Source organism: Lagopus muta, chromosome 1 (genome assembly GCF_023343835.1).
Source record: "Lagopus muta isolate bLagMut1 chromosome 1, bLagMut1 primary, whole genome shotgun sequence".
Classification (NCBI taxonomy): Eukaryota; Metazoa; Chordata; class Aves; order Galliformes; family Phasianidae; genus Lagopus; species Lagopus muta.
This window is the reverse complement of record NC_064433.1, coordinates 34,359,105-34,381,938: the sequence shown is the minus strand read 5'-3', so window position 1 is coordinate 34,381,938 and position 22,834 is coordinate 34,359,105. Positions and strand designations below refer to the sequence as shown.

Below are 22,834 nucleotides of genomic sequence, written 5' to 3'. Positions count from 1 at the left end.
AGGCTGCTTGGACACTGGAGCCCAGTAGTTGAAGATGAATATCTGCTGTCTTTTCTGTTTGGTACTAACCTAGATATTTTTTTTTAGCATTGGGAAAAAGCTGAAGAAAGCCTATTTTAACAGTTACAGTACTCTATCACAGATTCTAAAGAGTTTGACAGCAGGCAGAAATCCAAGGCTCGCCACAGTCAGAGGCTGGAAAGCACTTCTTGAACACAAACAAATGAACAAGCACATAAACAAACAGACACAAAACCAAATAGGGAAAATGACACAGAGAAACCCCAGTTCCAAGAGTTGCAGAGGATTTCTGTGAAGGAGCAGAAACCGATGCCATAAATGCCACTTTTATTCTCCTACAGTATATTTCAGGGCTGGGAGACTTCCAGTGCTGTCTACTCAGGACAAAAACAAGGAATCTTCTTCCTCTTAAAACTTTAGGATGAAAAGCACAAGACTATGCTAGCAGTATATTCCCATTATAAATTACAATTCTGAAACAAAATCCTGGAGAAAAGGCACTTTAGACCTAAAAAAGACTTAGAGAAGAGACCCATGCCCAAATTCCAGACAACTGAAATCAAATGAGGTAATTCCTTCCCTTCTTCAGAAGGAAAAATAGATAAAACAGAAGCTTACAAGAACTGGTGAGAGGGCAGGTAGCTAGAGGGGAATGTGGAACATGCAGATTAGAATGAAAAAAATCCATTTGAAAAGATAAAAATAAAACAAAATTTAAAACTGCCCCTTTTCCTCAGAGGAACAAAGAAATTTTAATCCACAAGGATTTAATTTTGAGCTCACCACACTTTTAGGGCTGTGAACAGTGTTTATCTGCATTTAATCTTGATGCTTTTCGTGCTATCAAATCTCCCAGCTGCGTTAAGCAGCAGACACTGGAGTGCTCCTAAAATCCCTTGATTTTGGCCTATGCTCTCTTGAATCAGAAAGCTTTTCAAAAAAACTACTCTGGGCATTCATTGGCATTACCAGGAAGAGAACGTGGACGTGACTCAGAGATGGTTTTGCATCAAGTTGTGAAATTACTCTGGATTTATATGTGAAGCAAGTTTAGAAAAATAGAGCCCATCAGCTTTGTGCAGAACATTCTCAGTACTGCGAGACAAGCTCTGACAGGTCAATCTGATTCAGAAGTCAGTGCAGAATTCTGTTTTGTTGGTTTTGGTGAGGTTTTTTTAAAAAGTTTTTTTTTTTGAAAGGAACAAATATTAACTTTTAATTAAAAAGAAATTAAAGCAGCTTAAAGACAAAAACAATCTACGTTTCAATACTGAAATTCCTGGATGGTTTTCTCTACAGCATAGCGCAAAGAAAAACAAGCATTACTTTCTAAGTCCTGAGAAGAACTTCAGAAACACGAGGTCAAAAGCAGCCTGTGGGCAGTATTCCTGGCTGTCAAGGTAGCTAAGGCAGCACAAACACCACCTCCAGCAACAGGTAAATAATAACACACGGGGTATCAGGAAGCATTCTGAGGGACTGCCGGCACTGAGTTCAGTGGCTGGGATAAGGCCTTCCTATGTTAATGAAATGCCAGCACTCCCAACCATTACCTTTATGACCAGAAAAACATATAATAGTAATAATAATAATAATAATAATAATAATAATAATAATAATAATCTGAACTACAGTGGAGAGAAGTAGGACATAAAATTTTATTCTGAAATGATCTCTGGCCACAACAATAAAATGTAACAAATATTCACTAGAACAGTCTTAACTCCTGTCATCAGCTGTACAATACATACAGTATCATAAAACTGGCCACTAGGATTAAAACCCACTACAACATCTTTAATGTTAAGTGGCAACAGCAGCATCTCACAGAAAGTTATACATACATATATACACAGTCCACATTCAATCGTTTTTCACGTTTTCAGTACACACAGTTGCAGCATATTACAGTCACGTGTCTAAGTCGTTGCCCAATAAAAACCCAAGCTACTGCTTAGACGTAATTGTAGCAGTTCAACCGAGTAATTACAATTTGTAGCACAGATGTACAAGCCCCTAGAAACAATAATTCACAATTTTTTTATTTATTTTTTTTTATTATTTCAATGCTACCATAGCATAAAAATGGGCAATATTCTAATCTTTAATGGCTGGGGAAAAAAATAAAGAGTTCTTTTTGTACTTACCACAAATATTATCGATGGAAAAAAAGTACTAAAAAATGGAGAGCATTCAATAATGCACACTCTTTCTTAAAGATTCTAATATTGCCCAATGCTACTTATGTCTAAAGTTTCCAACATTCCCATGAAGTCATTTATAACTCCAAACCACCCACCAAGTTAAAAGTGGCTTAAGTGCCTTGCACCCAAATTGTAAAAATCCCTGGCCGCCTTTATAAGAGCCAGGCACATATAAAAGGAATGCACTTTGGTTCATACCAAATGCCCTGGGATTAAATCACACTATAAAACTAAAGAGTTTGAGGTAAATTTTTACAAATACAGTTGATTTCTGTCTAATGTCACCATAACAGAAATGTACTTAGAAAATAAAAAAATCAATTTGATGTTAAAGTATAACCAATGTGGAAGGGCCATCTTTAACCCCTTAATGAGACGTACTACAAGACCAGAGTGTCCTTTCCACCCTAGCAGTGTGATTGCCTTATTGTTTCTATTAAGGCCTCAGTAATCTACAGGATGTTTTAAGACAGGTATAGCATTTAAAAATAGATTTCAACCCTACTATCCAGTGTTCAAAGGGTTAAAGAGGCCAAGATGCATGCCCTACAACATGGCATTTGGAACAAAAGGCACATTGTTAACACCAAGGGCACAATCCATCTTCTACTGTTGATCTACACATCTTGCATCACTCTGTTGTTCCAATACACTTCATCGGTAATGAACACTCCAGTGGTGCAAGAAACTGAGCCAAGTGAGACTGCAACCAAAGACAAGACAACACTGTGCTATTACTAAATCTGAAAATAGCTCAGACATCTCCAGACAATGGTAACATGTGAGACTAAGCACTGTTTCCAAGCCAACTTCTATCAGCCTAATTATCAGAGCCCTTATCATAAAATCACACCAAAGCAAGAGGCAACATTCCTTCCCCCCCTCCCTCCTTTTTTACAGGTATAAATAAGCTACAATAAAAAGCAGCTACATAACTTAAAAACCTTGATGTAGCTCCTTCTTTATTATAGAGGAAACTCCACTATATCTGGGTTAAAAAAATAGCTCTGCACACTATATTTTGGCCTTAAAGTTTCCGGTAGCATTTATGAAGAAGGTTGGTCATAAATGCGTTATTGGCATTAAGAACTGGTTAGGTGGAAAATTTAGTGGTTTTAGCCTGTTAATGACCCACAAACATTATGAATGCTTTCACCTTCAATTGTCATGAAAGGCAGGAACATGTATCAAGATTTTCTGTAAAATATAGTAAGTGGGAGGTGATTCTTTTTCCATCCCTAACATTAGTAACCCTACTTCTTAACTTTTGCAGATAGATCTAAGGTAGAAAGGACTGGTAAAGCCAAGTAGTTGGTGGAGGAAGTAAAGAATCCCAGCTACTGTAGAAAAATACACAGTATTGTGTTCCCAGTCATGGGAGTCAGTTACGAAAATTAATATATCTATTTTCCAGACTTAGGATTCACTGACCATAACTTATTGGATATTCATATTCCAAAAGCCACTTCTCTTCGTTGTAGTATTATATTTCATCTTTAACATGATTTCATACATGTTTATATATTGCACTTACACACATTGTATAAAGTTGTGAACATTGAACACTCAATAATTTAATTTGACTAGAGGCAGGAAACACTTTTATTAAAAAGAAAGTACTAAAAATGGTTGATTGACGCTCTACTTTTTACAGTTATCAATCAACAAATACTCAGAAACTATTTTTTCTTTAGGTGTTGAGTTTTTGGCAAGAAGTTGAGTGATATGTTTCCTGAGAATCCTGTCATTTCATGTTTATATCCTTCCCCCAGTCTTACATTAAATTAGAAACAAACTAAAACAAACAAACAAACAAAATCAGGCTGTAAGTGGTAAAACTTGATGAACGTGTAGAACTTAAACCGGAAACTTTCTTGGCCTCTTAGGGGACCATGCTTTAAGTGTTTTTAATCATTTGTACATGTAACTTAAGATCTGTGCATATAATGTTTGCTTATAGTAAAGTTACTGAGGTTTTATGCAGCCCATTCTAGTCTCTTGTTGTAACATCCACAAATCCTTCCGGATTATATTCTACTTTCTTTCAGACTCCCTTTTCATATGTTGTTTTAGACATCCAGTGTAGACCACAGCCATTGCATGTGATGAAATATTGGTCTTAGATTTCCAACTATTCCTGTTGAAAACATGCTACAATGCGTGAATATTTCTCAGGTAGGCCTAGACACCTTTCCTCAGTAAAGACCATCTTTCTTCCATGAATACAGTTCAAAGTAAAAAATGAAAAGCCAAACATTAGCGCACACACACAAGCATGAACAAATCCACACGTATTTCTAACTGCTCCTTCTAAGTCATTCGCAGCTACAAATATCAAAGATCAATCCAAATTCCAATCATTTAACTTTCCTTTGATACTTTGCCTGTATTAGTAAATATCTAAGATGGTGTCCGTCAATTAAACATCTTTCCAAAGAGGATCTCTGCATTTACAGCTGTGCTAATGACAAGTACTTCTCTACAGAAAAGCATACAATAATATAGTGTTTGTCTCCACATACAGGTTTGAACTGAAGTGTAAATGTACCAAAGAGGTCACAATTGCTCAGATAGACAGTCAGAGGAAATATAAACAACCTGTGAAATTCATGTAGCATTAACAGTCTGGAAGTTACAGTATAAAACTGAAAAAATAAGCACTTCTGTCTGTCTGATTTAGGAAGCAAAGCTGTGTATTAAGAGAGAAAACAGAAGAGGAAAAAAATTGAGAGAAACCCAGTGTGAATGCTCAGTGTTATATACCTGAAAGGAAGTCCAGAATGCTTTGCTTCGCCTGACTTCAGGTTTAAGAAACAACTTTCAGATTCAGAGGAATGGACACACTTCCATCGCCATTCTGAGACTGCCTGTTCTTCAAACTCTAGCACATGGCATGTAAGGTGAAAGTCACTGTAGCCCTAGAAGTTCTTTTTTTGTTTTTCTGGATTTTTTTTTTTTTTTTGCATTATTTTTTGCATTCTATTTAAATGTTCATTTAAATCAAAACCATTATTACGAATTAGAGGAAACATTCTGCATCATTACTAAGTGACAGCACTACTTTTTTTCTGGGCTACCATACAGAAAATGACAGTATTTCATGCTACGGCTCCACTTCAGGTAACTAGTTTACAGGTGCTTCACTGTATTCTCCCCAGAGTCCAGTCAGGCCTAAGTGTTATTGTTTGCAGGATCAAGACCCATACCCGTAAAGTTAGAGTCTTAGAAATTTACCCCAGTTGAAACTTACTATGAACCATGGAAGAGAAAGGTAATACCTTTGACACCACGCTGCAATGCATGACAGTCACGTTGTAACCAGTGGCCAGCCACTGATGTTTATTACTGTGTCACACTAGTTACAGTAAGGCTATTTGTACTGTAGAAGACAAACATTTTAAAAAATAAGTATAAAAACTTAAAGCATTGTCCCCATGTTTTTATAAAAACAAAATCGACATTTCTTACATTTAAAATGAGTGCTGAAAGATACAAATGAATAAAGTTATTGAGCAAATAAAAACGTATATCTGAGCTACTTTTTTTTTCATACAAATAAGGCTCAGCCACATTGTATCTCTCGTATTAACAGCATTGGGTTTTTTAAACTCAGCTAACGAGTTTTGGCAACACTGTTCTTTGCTGAATATTCCCATTGGCATCTGTCATCTGTGCCAAATTAGTCCTCAGTTTTGAAGCTGAGCTTGAAGTCGGAGGTAACTTGGAAATCGACGTTATAGCACCAGTGCTCTCTGTAATTCTCTTTGCTGAGGCCTTCTCCCCAGTTGGAGGCTTCGGCAACCGTCGCCTTAGCCAGGGATGTCGCAAAGCCTGGCTGGGTGTCATTCGGATAGCAGGATCCCATTCTAAACACTGTTTTAAAAAGTCAAGGAACAGGGGATCGTCACACCCCTTTAATGCGTTACCCCATTCTCTGCTCTCTGGTGGGCCACGTAGTTTCCCCCTCCGAGAGCGTCCACCGTTCAGTATTATAGAACCATCAGACAAGGTTGTGATGGTGCAGTAGCGGGGATAACCCTTAGAGCTCACAAAGTTTTTGGCTCGCTTGGATGAATCTAAAAGTTTTGGGGAAGGCATGCCCAACAGCTCAATCATACAAGCCAGCTGGTCTCCTTCATCTTCTCCAGGTAGAAGTGGATAGCCGGTGAGAAGCTCTGCTAGAATACACCCCAAGCTCCACATATCGATGGGCATCCCGTAACGAGCACCAAGGATGACTTCAGGAGCACGATAAAAACGTGACTGAATGTAAGTGTAGACACGCTGATGCTCATAACAACTTGAGCCAAAATCGATCACTTTGATTCCACTTCGGCCCTGTTGCTTCAACAGAATGTTCTCAGGTTTAAGGTCACAGTGAATAATTCTGTTTTTGTGCAAAGCATCCAAGCACTGTAAAATGGAGTGGGCAAACTTGCGGACCAAAGGCAGGCTGAAGCCCTGAAACTTGTTCTTCTTTATTAATTCGTACAGGTTCATGCTCAGCAATTCAAATGTCATGCAGATATGGCTGCGGAATGTGAAGTTCTCCAACATGTGAATAACATTCATGTTGTTATCCTTATCTTGTTTCCGGAGATGCTCCAGAATCCTAATTTCTTCCGCAGCTTGGCGGTGGAAACGCTTTTCATTTCTCACCATTTTTAGTGCCACGTGTTGATGCATCTTGTGATCGTAGGCTTTCACCACCTGCCCAAAGCTTCCTTTCCCTATAACTTTCAAGACTTCATATCTGTATGCAATATGATCGTGGGGTACTTGTATGTACGACCCCTGGTCATCATCATACCCGCAATTGTTTGGACCACCAATCACACCTTGCCGCTTCTTTGCATTTGGACCCAGAAAGTATATTTCAGTGTAGCCAAAAATCTCATTGTGTTCAAAAGTTGTTAGTTTTTGCATGTATTGCTTCATTGCCTGCTCTGGTGTCATAACAGAGGCTTTCACCTTCCCTGTTCCATCCGTAGATTTTAAAGAGCTGGAGCTCCCTTGTCGTCTGTGAGCACTCTCTGACGGTCTGTCCTGAACCACTGGCAATCCAGATTTGCCTAACGTTGTAAGTCCGTTCGGCTGTGTTGTCAGAACCGTCCTCTTGTTACTATTATCTTCAAACAGCTGTTGAACCTGGATTTGTCCATGGCTACCAACATGGAGGTGCTCATTCATCGTGTGCTTACTGCCTCCAACCTAAAATTGAAAATAAATACACGCCCAGTTAACAATAAAGGCATGAATCTTGCTTCATATCAATTATGCAACCTACCATGCTCCCTAAATTACCTAAAAATTGTGCTATTAGAAGTCAGTTATCTACACAATTTAAAAATACAGCTTTTACACTACGATGCTGCTAGATGCCGTTACATTTTTCAAATACTTGTTTCTCAAATGTCTCTTTCCTGACTCTCTGAAACAATTGCAACAAGAGAGAGCATGGTGTGTTACTCTGATAAGCTAGCAATTCCTCCAAGGAATCTTCAAAGCAACAGTCCTGTTACATCAAGCATGCTCAGGGGATATTATATCAGATCTTCACAGTATTGCTTTTATTTATGCTGGAGATGGATATATAATATCTTTATAAGTATAACTTATACAAGTTTTCTTAGCTAAGGCTCTCCTTGTCACCTGTTCTCAGAAATCAAGATTTTAACTTGTTCCAAATTTGCTGAATACCAGAAGGGCCGGGTAAAATTTTAAGCAACAAGGAATGTGATGTGACATGCACAAGGAGGAAAAGAACCTGGGCCTTTCTGAAGTTCAAGAGATGCCATTCACTGCTTGCAATTGAGACAGTCACTATTTGGCAAAGCATTCAAATCAGTGAAGTGTAAGTATATCCTCCAGCACTTTGCCAAGCCAGTCTTGTAATGACTTTTAACCAAGATAAGATCTGGGACCAGATACAGACTTGAATGGAACAAAAATCTCTGCCTTGAAGATCATGCACACAACTTTATTTTAAAGGGATGGAAAGAGTATTAGTTGACAGCAGTTCTTGACAGTTTTCACAAGGGAGAAAAAGCATTCAGCATTTTCAAGCAAAGGAACACTGGAAGTACTGGGGTGTGAAAACAGCTATTGCATGAAACCTGTTACTTTTAAGAAATTTACAAGCATGTATTTGCCACTAAAATAGCTGTCCTTAAAATTCTTCATTTGCTCTCTGTCTGTCTTTTCTGCCTGGTCTTATACAAATGTTGGAAGAATTTTCCTGCTGTCTCTCCAGCTGATTCACCAGCCTTAATATTTATGCCTAATTACTAAACCCAAAGTTCACAAATACTCTCAGACAGATGATCAAGCTGGGGTTGAGAGCACATTTAATCTGAACCTTATTTTTTCTATGTAGCTAAGGAAAACACATTCCATGTTCACTTAAGGTTGCTGAAATTAAATCAGAAAATGACAGTTGTATGCTGTGATGAGGCAATGAAATCCATGCTGCAACTGCAGACACACTTCCTAATGAAAAAGCCAGGACTCTAGCACGCTTTTTGCTTCTGTTACGGTATCACTCTGACATGGAAAAAATGTCCTTTTGTAAACCCAGTAACTCATTCCCAAGGAATAGCCAGCTGGACACCAGCTTCACCTTTGAATAATATTTTGAAATTAGCAGCTTTGAAGCTCATGCAGTGTAAAAACAAGAGCTCTCAGGACTGTTTCTGCTGAGCTCACTGTTCTTCTGTTTCCATTTTGACTCACGTTGAATAACTGGTCCATTTTATTTCATCACTGCAGTCAGATTGCACAGTTTATTTGCGGAGCAATTTCTGCTCACGCTCTCAAATTTGATTGATCTCATAGAAAGTGTTACCACACAATGACAATTCAGAGCAAAGGCACTTGTGCAACATTCAAGCACAGTGAACGTGTATGTGGATGTTGACATTAATCGCTCTCCTGGTTTGATGTCCCAAAGCACTGAGAATTAAATCATCAGGGGGACTTAACGAGCCTGTCATGCCTACAGGGAATTCCTTCAGGTCAGGTTTGAAGAGCACTCCTGCAGCAGTCTCCTGAAGGCTGTCCTGACCCTGTATGTGCAGCAGTGACTGAACAGAAGAGAATTCTGCCCCAAGAACTGCTACACAACGTACTCAGAAGAACCATATCTAGTTGGTAAGATGTGTATAGAGGCTCGGCATGTGTAGGATTGCAGAACTGTGCTAATTCAGAAATGCACAATGAAGCAGCAGAGTACTGCTACGGACTACAAGCACCTAAGCCAGGAAAATCAAATATTACTTCTGCAGCAAAGCAGACAAACTGTGAGTAGACAATATGAACGTACAGGAAGAAACAGCAGAAGGGAGAAAACTGCTTTTAAGAATTTCTTAGCTCAAGTGCTCACTGACACTTCACATACTGGATTAATTCTTTTTCACTTGTGTCACCTGTTTTCACAGTAACCTATCTTCTGCCCTTCCTAAGCACTGCATGTTTCAATAGATGTACTGCAAGATTCTGCAAACTTCACTTATTTGTTCTGTACGAGGATTTTGAAAAAAAAAGAAAAAAGAAAAAAAAAATGTGTGTACTCTTAACTGCTGCAAAAGTCTGTTGTTGTTCTTCTCCAAAAAGTATGTTTGCAAACATTTCTCAAGTGTAAACTGTGTACCTCTGCTTCCTTGCCTTCAGGCAGCCTCAGTTTCTCTTTCTACTCAGGCTTTTTTTTTTTGCTTTTTTTTTTTCTTCCAAGCAGCAGAATGAAATCACCAGCCTTACCCAGCTTCACCTCAAAGTGACCGGTTTGGCCAGTTTCAGTCAGCTGCTGCTTGGGAATGCAAATGCAGATGCAGACAGTAGTGCTGGTTTTCTTTGTAGATGAAAAAACACTAAATTAGTGCAGGCTCTATTCCAGAACTTGCGGGGGAGATCAGAGCTCATTTTTCTTTCAAAACCCCCACAGGAGTTTCAGAGGTTTCAGATGCATCACAGCAACAAATTCAAAATGAGAAAGTGGACCACCATATCTCAGGGTCCTGCGGCAGAGGAATCACCACCTTATCTTCTGTTTCCTATCTGGATGAGCAGAGGGTTGGATCCTCTCCAGACCTTTGCTCTGCAAATCTACTTCTACCTACCGGCTGTCCAAGACTGCTGTCAAGTTCAGGCTTGCACTGTTACAGCTCCACAGGCTTTACTGTTGACGCTGTAAGTTCTCTGAACCACAGCTAATGGGCTTGAGAAAGCTACACAGGGCTAAAGCCTTCCTAGTCCCCTATCGAACTGCCCACTGTACACAGAAGCTCCACCACTGTTATCCAGAACCAGAAACCCAAGAGGTTTATGACGCATCTCCCTTCTGCTGATGCACATGGGCCTGTAAATTCCAGAACCAGCAACCTGCAGGCACTTACATAGTGTACTTACTACCATATTTTATTGCCTGTGCTCAGATCAGTCCATGCCTTCTAAGATTTACGTATTTGTATAGCACTCATCTTCAAAATCCTATTGATGCATATACACTTCCAAATAGAATGTACTGAAATACTAGGTAAGCTTGAATTCAAAGAACTAATCCTGAATCATCTGGCAACATCCAGTGCAAAACAGAGATGTTACAATGCTTTTTTTTTTCTCTCTCTAGAGTGTTTCACAATTGGTTTTGAAGATACATGATTTTGCTTTAACTTTAGTTAGCTCAGTTTATGGAAGTAGATGGTTTGCCAGAAACATTCACCTAATTTTAACATAGAGAGAGACACCAGCAAAAACATAATCAGAAATATATATATATATATATATATATTTTTTTTTTTTTTTTTTCCTTTTTTATCTCCCCAGAAGTAGACTTAAGGACAGAAATAGTCTACAGTACCATGTCTAGATTACAAAGTTATTACAACATAGTGGTAGCATAAAACTGACTCCATCCTTTTAACAAAGAAGGTAAGCTCCCCTGAGGTACCACTCAGCCAATGCAACTGTCTGTCTCAAAGCCTTCTACAAGAACTACAGTTACTACAGGACATGACAGCAGTGGTCTCTGCAGTACTTGTAGATATGCCAGTTTCAGCCCCACTGTACCTAACATGCTAGAGGTATAGAGTGTCAGGTGTAGCACACTTCGTTGCCTATTCTGTTGACTAGAGCCAGAACAAATATGAACAAAAGGCCCTTTTTCCTTGATAAATGAATTCAACAGCATTCCTCTGTTCAGAACTAAAAATAGCTGCTAATTAGCACAATAACAATAATGAAGGATTATCATAATGGCTTTATTATGAGTTTGGGTTTTGTACAGCAAGGAAGACTAAGCCCTTGTCCTAAAGAGCTTGTGCTCAACAAGAGCTATAGAAAAACAAACCATATGGATATTTTGCTGCTGTCACACACAGACAACATAAGCTTATTTTTCAAAAGTTAACCTTGGCTTTATATTGCAAATATATCCAGAGACAGAACTATGCTTGAAGAGTGATACTGATTGATAAATTCTTTTCCTCCTGTCTGGACTATGTTGGGCACGTGCAGTGAGCCCAAATACTTCTGGGACACTCCCAAGTTTCATGTACACTGAGATCAAGGACAGTCAGCACGCATTAAACCGAACCTTCATACACTGATGTGTACAAGAGATGTGCTCAGATGGACTGCAGTTGCCCTAGGAAAGTTAGCTGCATACTCCCCCTCCATAGAAGTTTTATAAAGAAGAAAAAGAAACACACAAAGAAACCTAGATACAGCAAAGTCCAGGCCAGAACTGTATACTTACTTCTGCTCAAATATGACAGCGTTTCTGTGGCAGCTTATTACATGAGAACAGCACAGTGGGCAGGAATTTTCCTTCTTATGTGCTTTAAAGCAGATGTATACAATAAAAACTTGCAGCAGATCTTTGGGTAACAGGGTGTGGGATTCTCTGTTGCATTATCAAGTAATTCTATTATTATTTAATTTTAAGATTAAGACTAAATGATGCAAAAGTATATAAGTGGATACTCATCATTGGTGGCAAAAGAACACAGCCCTGACTGCAGGAAAATCTTGGAAAGGCCTTGAAGAAAGAGGGCACTGAATCAGGCACTGTAAATGGGCTGTTGTTACAGCCTTAGACAGGAGGAGAAAAAGATTAAGATGGCTTTATTACAAGGGAAACAGGAAGAGTGCAGAACGCAAGGATATGTGCCAAATAAGAAAGAACAGAGATGGAGGTAGGCAGGAGACAAAAGTCTGGGAGAGAGACTCACAGACGGGTGGGGATTTACACAAGCAGAGCAGCAGGCAAGCAAGATAAATCTCTACTGCAGTATGTCAAGTGGCTGCAAGAACACTGTAATGAAACAAGAAAGAGTGAACAGGAAAAGCTTCCAGTCATCAAAGCAGAAACTTAAGGCTTCAAAAGAGAAAGCAATGACTTGGAAAGGAAAACGAGAAGGACAAGAGGTTGGAAAAGAGTTCATGTTCTCCATCACAAGCATCCAAAAAGATAAAGTCAAAGATGGAAACAGACAAGAAAAAGCCTAGGATGAAGCCACGGATTTTTGAAAACAAACAAAACCTTTCCCTGGTACAATACACAATAGTCTGCTTAGCAACAAAGGTTGCTGTGATTGCAAAGACTGCAGCCAAAACGTCTGCCCTGTTGTGTGAAGCCTGTGTAAGACAGCATCTCCCTGCTTCTCCCTCCATGTTCCTCCATGCTCCTGCAATCTGCCAACAACTCAGCTACACTAAAGAGCAGAAATCAATAGGTTTGCTAGAGGCAGGATTATACAGCTGCTGCAAGAAATAGGACAAGTAGTGGACTTCTCCATCTGAACTAGAAAAAAAACTTCTTGGCTTAGCCAAAAATTTCTCTTCCACCACAGTGTCCCTTCACAATTAGTGTACACACAACACACACGTGTGCAGGCAGCCACAGGCAACTTAACCGCCTAAGTAAACCATGCCTTCTGAAAGACTGCAACACCAAAGAGAAATATTCATTTTGTATTTTAGCTAGTGGACAAGTTGCAAAGAAACAACAGGGTTGAAAACAGGTTAAGTGAATGAATACAGAGGAAGAAAATGGTTTAAGAAAACTGAAATGTTTATTTTTAAATACATTTCATTTGAGGAAGTAGTGGGTAAAACCAATAGTTTCAGTCAGTGTCAGCTGAGGTCAGCAGGCCTGAAGTTTATAGAACGCTCCCATACCATATATAACCATTGTTTTAGGTTAAAATCCAGCATTCTGATGTCACATCTGATCCTTACCACAAAGAGTTATGTTAGGCAACCACAAAATAATAACCTACAAAATTCAGCGAGCCAGTCGGAGGTATTTCTGTAATAGCACTCAAGGTAAAATAAAGACTGAGGAGTAGAATCTGTGTCACAAAGGCACAGCAGAGTCTGCAGCAATCAGAACCCAGAGGGATTTGAATCACAGAATCACAGAATGGCCAGGGTTGGAAGGGACCTCGAGGATCATGAATTTCCAACCCCCCTGCCACACGCAGGGCCACCAACCTGCCCATTTAATACTAGACCAAAACACAGCCGTATAATGAAATTATAATTGAAACACAGTGGTATAATGCTTGCTCATCTTTCTATGCTTCCGTAACTATTTTGTCTATATGTCTGTATCTCTCCACAGGCACATATATGCTATATACAACATATGCATACATACAGGATGATGCATTTATAAAAATACTGGAAACAGAGATGCAATACTCAAATATTCCTTGCACGCTTTCATAAAGACTTCATCTTTATACACGTACATATATACAGTGTATGTAGATAGATATATAATACACACACAAACGTATCTATAAAAATACCATGGTTCTGTGCTTCCAAAATTAGCCAGCAGTCCCAGATAGACGAGTGGACCGCTGGGCTTTCACAGATTCTAAATTAAGTCTGGGCTTTGTCACACATCAGCCCCTGCTATTAGTGGGGCCCATCTGAATGTGCATTTTCGCAATCCATACCCAGGCCCTAGGTACTATGATTATTTTCTAGCTTAAAAGAAAAAGTAGACCACTTTCTCACTTCTCAAATCAACCGGCACTTAACTGGAGTGCAAATGTGCAAAAACCTACCTTTGGCAGTAACAAACAATTCAGACATATACCCTAGCTACATAAAAACACAGTGATGTTGACCTCAAGTATGCAGCTCCACCTTAAATCTGCAGAATATTCATCATTCCTCTTGAAAACACCCTACATAGACTTGCATTTTTTTTCTAATTTAAGCCAATTCTTTCTGTAACTGGATTTGAATAAGATGCTTTTACCCCTGAAGCTATATAGAAAGTCACTGAAACACTAATATCTAAATGCATAGTTTCACCTTCCACTAGCCCATAATCACATTACCGTTTAAAGCTCTGCCATATGTTTACAAAGATAGTACGTGAGCATCCGTGGAGAACTCATTAATTCTAAGCCAAGTATGCCATCAATGCTTTTCAGGGTCACTATGAATTTTTTCATCATTTAAAAGGAAATGTATGCAATAAAAATTTCAGATATTTTGCATTAACATGACAGCACACAGCCCCCTCTGTCTACCCCATCATGCCTTCAGGACAGAGATACTCTCTCTCATCCATATATAGTGGCATACTCGGGAAGTTCCATTCCTAGTAGATTAACCGGGAGGGGGAGATAATGTGAGATATCACAGAACCGGAAAATAACATCCTTTACATAGCATCGGTGCTTATTTCTTTAGGTAAACTACCGCAGCAATAAAGTCAGATTCGTCCAATCGTCACCCCTGAGTACAACGACAGCTGTTTCCAGGGAAGACGGCTATCGGCCTGAGCTAATCAGAGACATCAGGGGAGAGCAGCCTTCATTTCTCTCCAAGGCTCACGCGACCCTTTAATCACAGTGACTAACCTCATTGCCGAAATAATGTCATCTCCAAAAAGGCATTTGCCAGAACAGCTCCTCGGTGCCTGTGCACAAGATCTGATTTGTTACCGACAACGAGACGTAAAGCTGAGCGAAGCGGGGCCGCAGGGAGGGGGAGCCGCTCCGCAGCGCGGTTACGGGCTGCTTACAGGTTACAGCCCCGCAAACCACACGCTCCTCCGCTCCGAGTTTGCAGAGCCGGCCCCGAGCGCCCCGCAGGACGGGGCAGGCGGCGGCGCCCCGTGGATCCCCCCCAACCACTGCCACCACCACACCACACCGCCACCCCGACCCCTTCCCCGCGCCCGGGCTCACCGTGTGGGAGGCGTTGCTGGCCCTGAGCGGCGGCAATGCGAGCGGCGAAGGCGGGCCGGTCCCAGCTCCTGCCCGGGATACCCCGGCTCCGGCGCCCGGGGAAGACTGCAGCGGACGGCCGCCGTCCCCTGCCCTGCCTGCGGAGAGCAGAGGGATGAGCTCGGAGGGCGGCGGCGGTCCCTCGCCGCCCCGTCCCGCTTCGGGCAGAAGCCATCGGAAGCCGATGGCCACCGCGGCCCCGCACTCGCACCGACCGCCGGAACCCCCCGCCGCTCCCCCTCCCCCGGGCCGCAGCATTGTTCCGGCCCCGCGGCGCCCGGTCCGCTCCTTACCGGCCGGGTAGGCAGCGCCGGCGGCGGCGCTCGCTGAGGGCTTCTTGGTTAACATGGCCGCTGGAGAGGAGGGAGAGGAAAATGCATGTCAGGGCGGCTCTCCTCCGCTTCTCCTCGGCCTCTCTGGGCGGCGGCTGCCTCTCCTCGCCGATCAGCTACACCCGGCGCCCGACGCGTCCTCCGCCGCATCCCCCCGGCCCCGGGCCGGTCGGACAGAGCCTCCCTCGGCCCGCCGTCTCCTCCCGCCGCAGCCGCAGCAGCAGCAGCCGCGCCGCCGCCGCAGCCCCCGGCCCAAGCTCATCACCTCCCCCGCCCCCGCCCCGGTCGCCCCGGTCCCCTCGCGCGGAGGAGGGGGCGGCAGAAGGCGGCCGGACAGGGCCCTCCTCCTCGGGCGGCGGAACGAGAACAAACAGCGCACGGAGGGGCAGCGCCCGCCCCGCCGGCCGCCTCTCTCGCTCCGCTCCTCCCCGCCGCCGCGCCCCCCCTCCGCCCCCCCGCGTCCCCGTGCGCTCTCCGCGTCCGCCCGCACTTCGCTTCGGCCCGCTCCCCGCGGGCGCCGGGTGGCGACGCGCCCGGTTCCGCCGCCGTCGCCGCCCGGCAACCGCCCAACGGCCGCCCGCGGGGGGTGGGGTAAGGGGGCCGAGCCGTTGGTCGCCCCCGGGGCCACAGCCATCTTGGGGTCACCGCGACTGCGGGAGGACAAAGGTGGCACCGCGGGCGGTGGGAGGGTCGGTGCGAGGGGATCGAAACTTAAACATGGCGATGCCTTGAGAGAGCGCCGGGCGTCGGGCCGGAGCGGCCCCGTGCCCCCAGCCGGAGGGAGGGAGCGCGGTGGGAGCAGTTACGGCCCCTGCTCTGCGCGCCTCGTGGAGTACAATGCTTTGAATTCCTGGTTTGTCAGCTTGAACGTCACGAGAGCCAAAAATAGATAGCTGAACATTTGCTCAGCCCGGGACGGCGTCGAAATGAACTCTCCTGCCTACGCTCAACCCTTTTGGAAATCTGTTCGGATCGCGTATATTTTCACTTCTGAAGCAGCCGGTGGGTCTGCAGGCAGACCTCTCTTCATCCCCTGCCACAGAGAAAGGCATTTATTTTTCATAAATCTCCCCTTTCCCTATGCCTGAGGAAAAGAATTCCATCCCCGCAGCCAGAGAGGAAGACTTTGCCTTTTCCAGTACCACAGATAAATGTGTAAACAAAGACATTTCCTGTGCTGGTACAAAGAAATAAACACTTTCCCCAGCCCCTCCTGTCGCAGAGAGAAAACAATCCTACCTTTTCCCTCCCACACCCTCCCAAGCTTTTCCCTTCCCTGCAGCAGAAGACAAGCTTTGTTTCCCACTGTAACCCCCAGATGTACCCAGACACCATGAATTTCCCTTCACTGTCAGGGCTATAAGTGCTGTTTTCTGGTATCTCTTGGTATTTTCCCATTCTTTTCACTAACAGCACGTGTGCATCAAAAGTATCTAAATAACTTGCAGCATCAGTGTTCCTTGGGAACATTCAGGGACCAGAGGAGGAAAAGGTACTTTTCTGGCTATCCTGAGGAAGGGAAGGTGAACAGCCTTGGTCACATTCCAGCTAGATAAGAAAAACTGAAGTTGATGTCAATTAATCTCTCAGAGGGCTTGCAGGATTTCTTACTACACCATCTTAAAGGATGTGTGTCTCTGACTGTGAAACCACAGACATCTTCATGCATGTTCTGGGATTAGTTACACCTAAACATCAAGATAAGAGAAAGGTGCAACCTGTTTCAAACCCCTTCCAGTCAGGTACACCATGCACAATTTGCTTTACACGATTTGTTCGAGCAACCTTCAGCTACTATGAAAAATATGTGAAAAACTGAGTTTGTCATGTAATAAACAACCTCTTAATTAAGTCAGTGGGAACACATTGCATTGGTACCTGTCCAGCTATTCCCTTTCTAAAGCTGTGTGCATGGTAAGCTTTCAGCATCAAGTCTTTAAGCCCTTGGCCTGCCTACTTGCCTCCCTCTTCTTTCTCATTTCCCATCTGCAATCCATTCTGGCATCTGCTATCAAGGATTGTACTACCTGATAGAGTCTGGAGGGAAACTCAGAAGGAGGGCAAAGCTCTCTTGATTCCCCCAAATGTAATACAAGAAGCTTCAATTAAAAAGCCTCTTCCATGCAGGATTTAGGTTTACAAAGAGGAAGAACATGCTAATTTAATTTTAAAATACCTAGGCTGCAAATACCAATGTCTTTAACAGCCTTCTGCAAAACCATAGACACAGACCTGGGAAAAAAATAATTAAAAAAAAGCCTACACACTCAAAGACAAATCAAAGATTGATTTTTTTCATTCCAAGTTATGCTCAGGAATCTGAAGTATGTCTCGCTGAGTGGCCACAAAACTTTCTTCTTTTTGATGCTGGCCAACTGAACGTATCAGCACTTTCCAGACCACTGCTACTTGTAGATGAGTTCAACAGACGTTAGTTCCCAGGGCAGAAACATTTATTAGACACCTGGCAGGAGAAAGCGTACAGTGCTGAGAAGTTGGAGGGCGAAGTGAATGAGGGTTTTCTTGATCCATTTTCCTGCCACCTCAGCTTTTATCACCCAGGAGTGTGAACTGATACCTAATGACAGAAAATCAGTCTTCCCTTTCTTGGAAATAAATGCACTGAGTATTGATGAGTGTTGGACTGTGTGCAAGTGTCTTGTAAAGTCGTGTTGTCAACACACTTGTTTTTAAGAGAAATAGTTTTGAAATAGTTTTTTTCCAGACTGGCACCTAAGCAGCCCCACAGTTGGGAAGGTGCTACGTCAGCCAGACGCAGGTTGTTCACCACAGTGGCCACCTGAAGAAGAGGGGGAAGGAGCTGGGCTGCAGGTGGGATCACAAAGCTGCTCACTGCAAGGGAAAAGCAAGAAAGCATCTGTCCTGATGAGGCTTAAGGTGGGCTGTTACGGGTATTGCCTTCCGGTGATAAACTGTACAAAGCATTCTAGAACAAAACTTAGCAACGCTCGGTAAAAATAAAGTGGTTAAATCACAGCCATTGAATGTAAGAATTAAAATTCAATTAAAAAAAAAAAAAGAAGAAGAAAAGAACCAAAATAGTCTAGAACAAAACATCATATCTGTAAAGCTTTATCTAACAGTATTCCTGCCCACATAGTACATTAAAATGCATTATTGAAGATAATACACTAGTACAGTGAGAAGTACAGAGCATGCTGTGTTTCATGTGCTCTGCCTTGATTAAGGCTCTGCCTTGTGACCGAGATATACTAATTCCAAGCAAACTGTGAAGGGTCAGCAAGGTCTGCTTTGCCAGAGTGCCTTGGGACACAGTTCATATCTAATTGTCCTATTAGTGTGCTGCACCATAGAATCATAGAATCATAAAGGTTGGAAAAGACCACTGAGAGCATCTAGTCCAGCTTTTGCCTGTCAGCACCATGCCCACTAAACCATGGCCTTCAGTGCCACATCTACCTCCAGGTACAGTGACTCCACCACTTCTCTGGGCAGCCTGTTCCAATGCCTTACCACTTTTTCTGAGAACAAATTTTTCCTAATATCCAACCTGAACCTCCTAAGCATCACAGTGAATTTCCCCCACCTCCACCCCCCTCCAGCCATGTCAATCTTTCTACCTCTCTAAGGTGATGCTGATTAGAGTTTAATTATATGGGGCTTTGGTACGCAGTGAGGGAAGAGAATTTGGCCAGTCAGTCACCTGGCATCTTCACTGCTGTGGTATTAGCAAATACTTGTGTGGTCAGCCACCAGGGAATTCCTGGCAGCCATGCGTATCCAAAGCTCAGATGATGACTTTGGGGGCTCCCACAGTGACAGATGCAGCAGGTGCTCAGCAGCTTGGCATGCTCTGAATGTTCTCACCTGGCACAGGTAGCTATTTTGGTTGTAGATAAATGACAAGCAGACTGAGCAAATGCAAGGCTACTCAAAAATATGATGGGCATGGAGGAAGTGGGGAAAAAATATTCTGGTGTACAACACAGAAAGTCTTGCCTCTTTTTTTTTTTTTTTCCACTTCTCTCATCCTCTCATTCTAGGCAGAATTTGCATAAGAAGGAGAATCTACATTCTCAGCTTCTTTTAAAATGTTGGAGAATCCAAGCCATTGAAATATATGTTATTTTCCCTTTTTTTTTTTTTTTTTTTTTTGTGAAGTAGGCCTTGCATTCTGAGCTTGAAATATTAAAGCACTTAGGATATGTCTCACCATCAATTAAAGATAGGTCCAAGCATGTTCTCTCAGCCAGTAATCTGTATTTTGAAAGAAAACCCTTAAGCCTAGTGAGTGGTTGCCTCAGAAGGGCCTGAACATAATCGGCACCAGAGTCTCGTTAATGTGTTGTGGATAATTTGGGCATGAGCAGGGCTGAATATACAACAATGTGGTCTTTCAGCAAATCAAGCTGAGCACAGCATAGGCACTTGAGAACCAAAATACTGCAATCTACTAATGCAAACAGTACAGATGGGAAGCACACAGGTAGGGGCTCAGCTAGCACTCAGACTTGCTCTTCACTGCATGGTACACCAGTAAGGCTTGCAATTCCTCCCTCTCTCCTCCCTCTGCAGAAAAAAAAATCCCAGCACAACCTGGAACTTAAAATGAAATTGTATTATAATAAAAAAAAATGGTTATTCAGAGCAAGAGTGCAGAGAATCACTGCCACAAGTCAAGCAGAGAATCACTGCTAGTACATATCCATATTGACATGAGTATATGTGAAGCTAAACCGTTTTGCTGGGTTCAGATTTGTGTTGGCCTTTATTTCAGTGTATGTTCTGTTATGGCTAAGCTTTATTCTGTGCTCAGTGATTTGCTCTTTCTGCTGTTGACAAACATGTAAGTCACTACATCTACTGCAACGCTAAAACAAGAAATGGTGTTTTATTGGTCAGTGAAGATACTCTGATCTGCAAGCATATGGTAGTTTTTTATTCTTACGCTAATGCAGCTACTTTGCAGGAAATTATCTCACAATATATTTGTATTTCACTGCTGGTAAATTACACATTAAGGAAAATGCTTTCCCTTTTCCCCAGATCATGCCAAGGTTTCTAAGTGTCCACATTATTTATTTTCTATATCCTTTCTGGATTCTTTTAATATTAATATTCGTTAGAACGTTATTCCTTTGTGTAAACTCGCAGCACACATAATGGGAGGAAAAGGTTCTTGTTTTCCATTCTTGCATAGCCAAAGCAATCCTGATGGAGTCAGTGAAGTGGCATTAATACAAAACCAATCTCAGGAAAAAGCCTAATGGTGGCTGATTCTTTTTAGTCACTGACACACTCCTGTATGCACCCAGAAAAAAAGTAAACCTTTGGAACAAGAAAGGAAGGAAATATACATGCCATCTGCTCTTCCTGTGTGGACCCTTCCAACCCACCTGTGAAGCTCCTCCATTCCCCCAGCTATGCAAAGAAGGAAGACGTGAGAAGTGCAAAGACATCATTTAGAACTGCTGGCTCTTGCTCAAGTGTTGGTCTTTCCTGAAGAAATCCTATAAAAATAACTGTCACTGCAAGATTACTACGCAGTTGATCATTAGGATTTCTACCAAACTATTTGGGAGAGAAACTACAAGGTTATTAAACCCCGTTTCATTCTCTGAATTTGGCTTCCTTTCCTAACCACCTTGAAGATCAATACAGAAACTCAGTGTAATCCTTCACATGCTTATTGTGGGCGTTTCAAATGTGTCTGTTCACACACAGGCTTAGTCCTGGCTGTTGAAACTCTGGTAACCTTTGCTCATGCAATTCCATATGTAAAACTGTAAGACACTTACCATTAAAGGCTTTATGGCAGCCAGTTACTCTCCACAGCAGCTTTTTATTGAAACTGAGACTTCATTCCATCAGATTCTGAGAGATTTCAACTTTCTGGTGACAGGGAGCCCAGTATCTCATAGGGTGCACTGAAATTGAGAAATTACATATCTCACTCACTTGCAACAAAGCTTATTAATAGCATTAAATCACCACTCCACAAAAGTACAAAAATGAGACGTAATTAAAAGATAATGGGCCAGATGAACTCAGAATCAGAAGAAAGAAAAAAAAAATAGCTAAATTCTTTTCCTCACCTAGGCTTTCACTGGGCAGAATATATTAATATTAAAAGGCAAATGAATCATTAAGTTGATGTCCCAGGGCCTGAGTGTCATATTATTAACTAGTATAATCTACTGTCAGGATTTACGTGGTGATTTTTGAGTTAAACCATGTGCCACCTGCTGAAAAGCAAATTTAAGGCTACATGCTGGGAAAGAACTTTCTCATTAAAATATAATCAGGGTTTGTTAGGGCAACAAGAAAAGAACTGACCTGATGTACTTAGTTAAACCGAGCTCTCCTCAAGCTGGGAGCTGAAGGTATCAGACAGCTGTGAAGAGTTCTTCTGTTCCCCATTTCACAGGGTGCAAGCCCCACACTGACTCACTGTGGGAAAGGCAGACAATGTCTGTTGAACGTGTGTAGTAAAAGAAGCTCTACCCATGCTTCCTAAGGATAGGATGCACTATAGTTACAATACTTCCATAACGAGCCTTAGAATTGCTCAGAGAATCACATCTCAAACATGTGAGAAGTATTTCAAGGGGTCGTGGTTGCAGTGATATTTGAGCAACATTAAGGGATGTGCAAGCATATATTTACACTGGGGGGCGGAATTTAAGAGTGAACTCCCTAATAATTTCCACTGTACCTCACTACGGGTCCTTTGGTCTGAAAATACCCTAAGCCACCTGATCCCTCACTTAGATTGCTAGGTGAATACTTGGTGACTGTGTACGTATTCAGGTGTGAAGATGGAAGGAAGTAAAACGGCAAATATGTGATGTGAGAACGAAATGAAGGATTTAACTCACTATTATCATTTGTAATCTCCTTCCAAAGGAATAAATACACACATTAATGCACAAGCAGTTCACTATTAATTCAGAAAATTGCAATATAAAAGCACTCTATAATTTGGAAAATAAACAAAGGAGAATTCCCATAGATGTTCTACAAATAGAGAAAAAGAAGAAGGAGG

At 42.1% G+C, this 22,834-nt stretch overlaps 1 protein-coding gene across 1 annotated transcript; it reads right to left on the bottom strand.

Moving 5' to 3' along the window:
* Positions 1 to 2,008: 2,008 nt before the first annotated feature.
* Positions 2,009 to 16,337, bottom strand: DYRK2 (dual specificity tyrosine phosphorylation regulated kinase 2). Its single transcript, XM_048966504.1, has 4 exons — positions 16,298 to 16,337; positions 15,769 to 15,828; positions 15,437 to 15,573; positions 2,009 to 7,436 (listed from the first exon to the last, which is right to left on the bottom strand). The coding sequence occupies exons 2-4, from the start codon at positions 15,821 to 15,823 to the stop codon at positions 5,835 to 5,837; spliced, it is 1,794 nt and encodes a 597-aa protein (XP_048822461.1). The 5' UTR covers positions 15,824 to 15,828; positions 16,298 to 16,337; the 3' UTR covers positions 2,009 to 5,834.
* Positions 16,338 to 22,834: the final 6,497 nt, after the last annotated feature.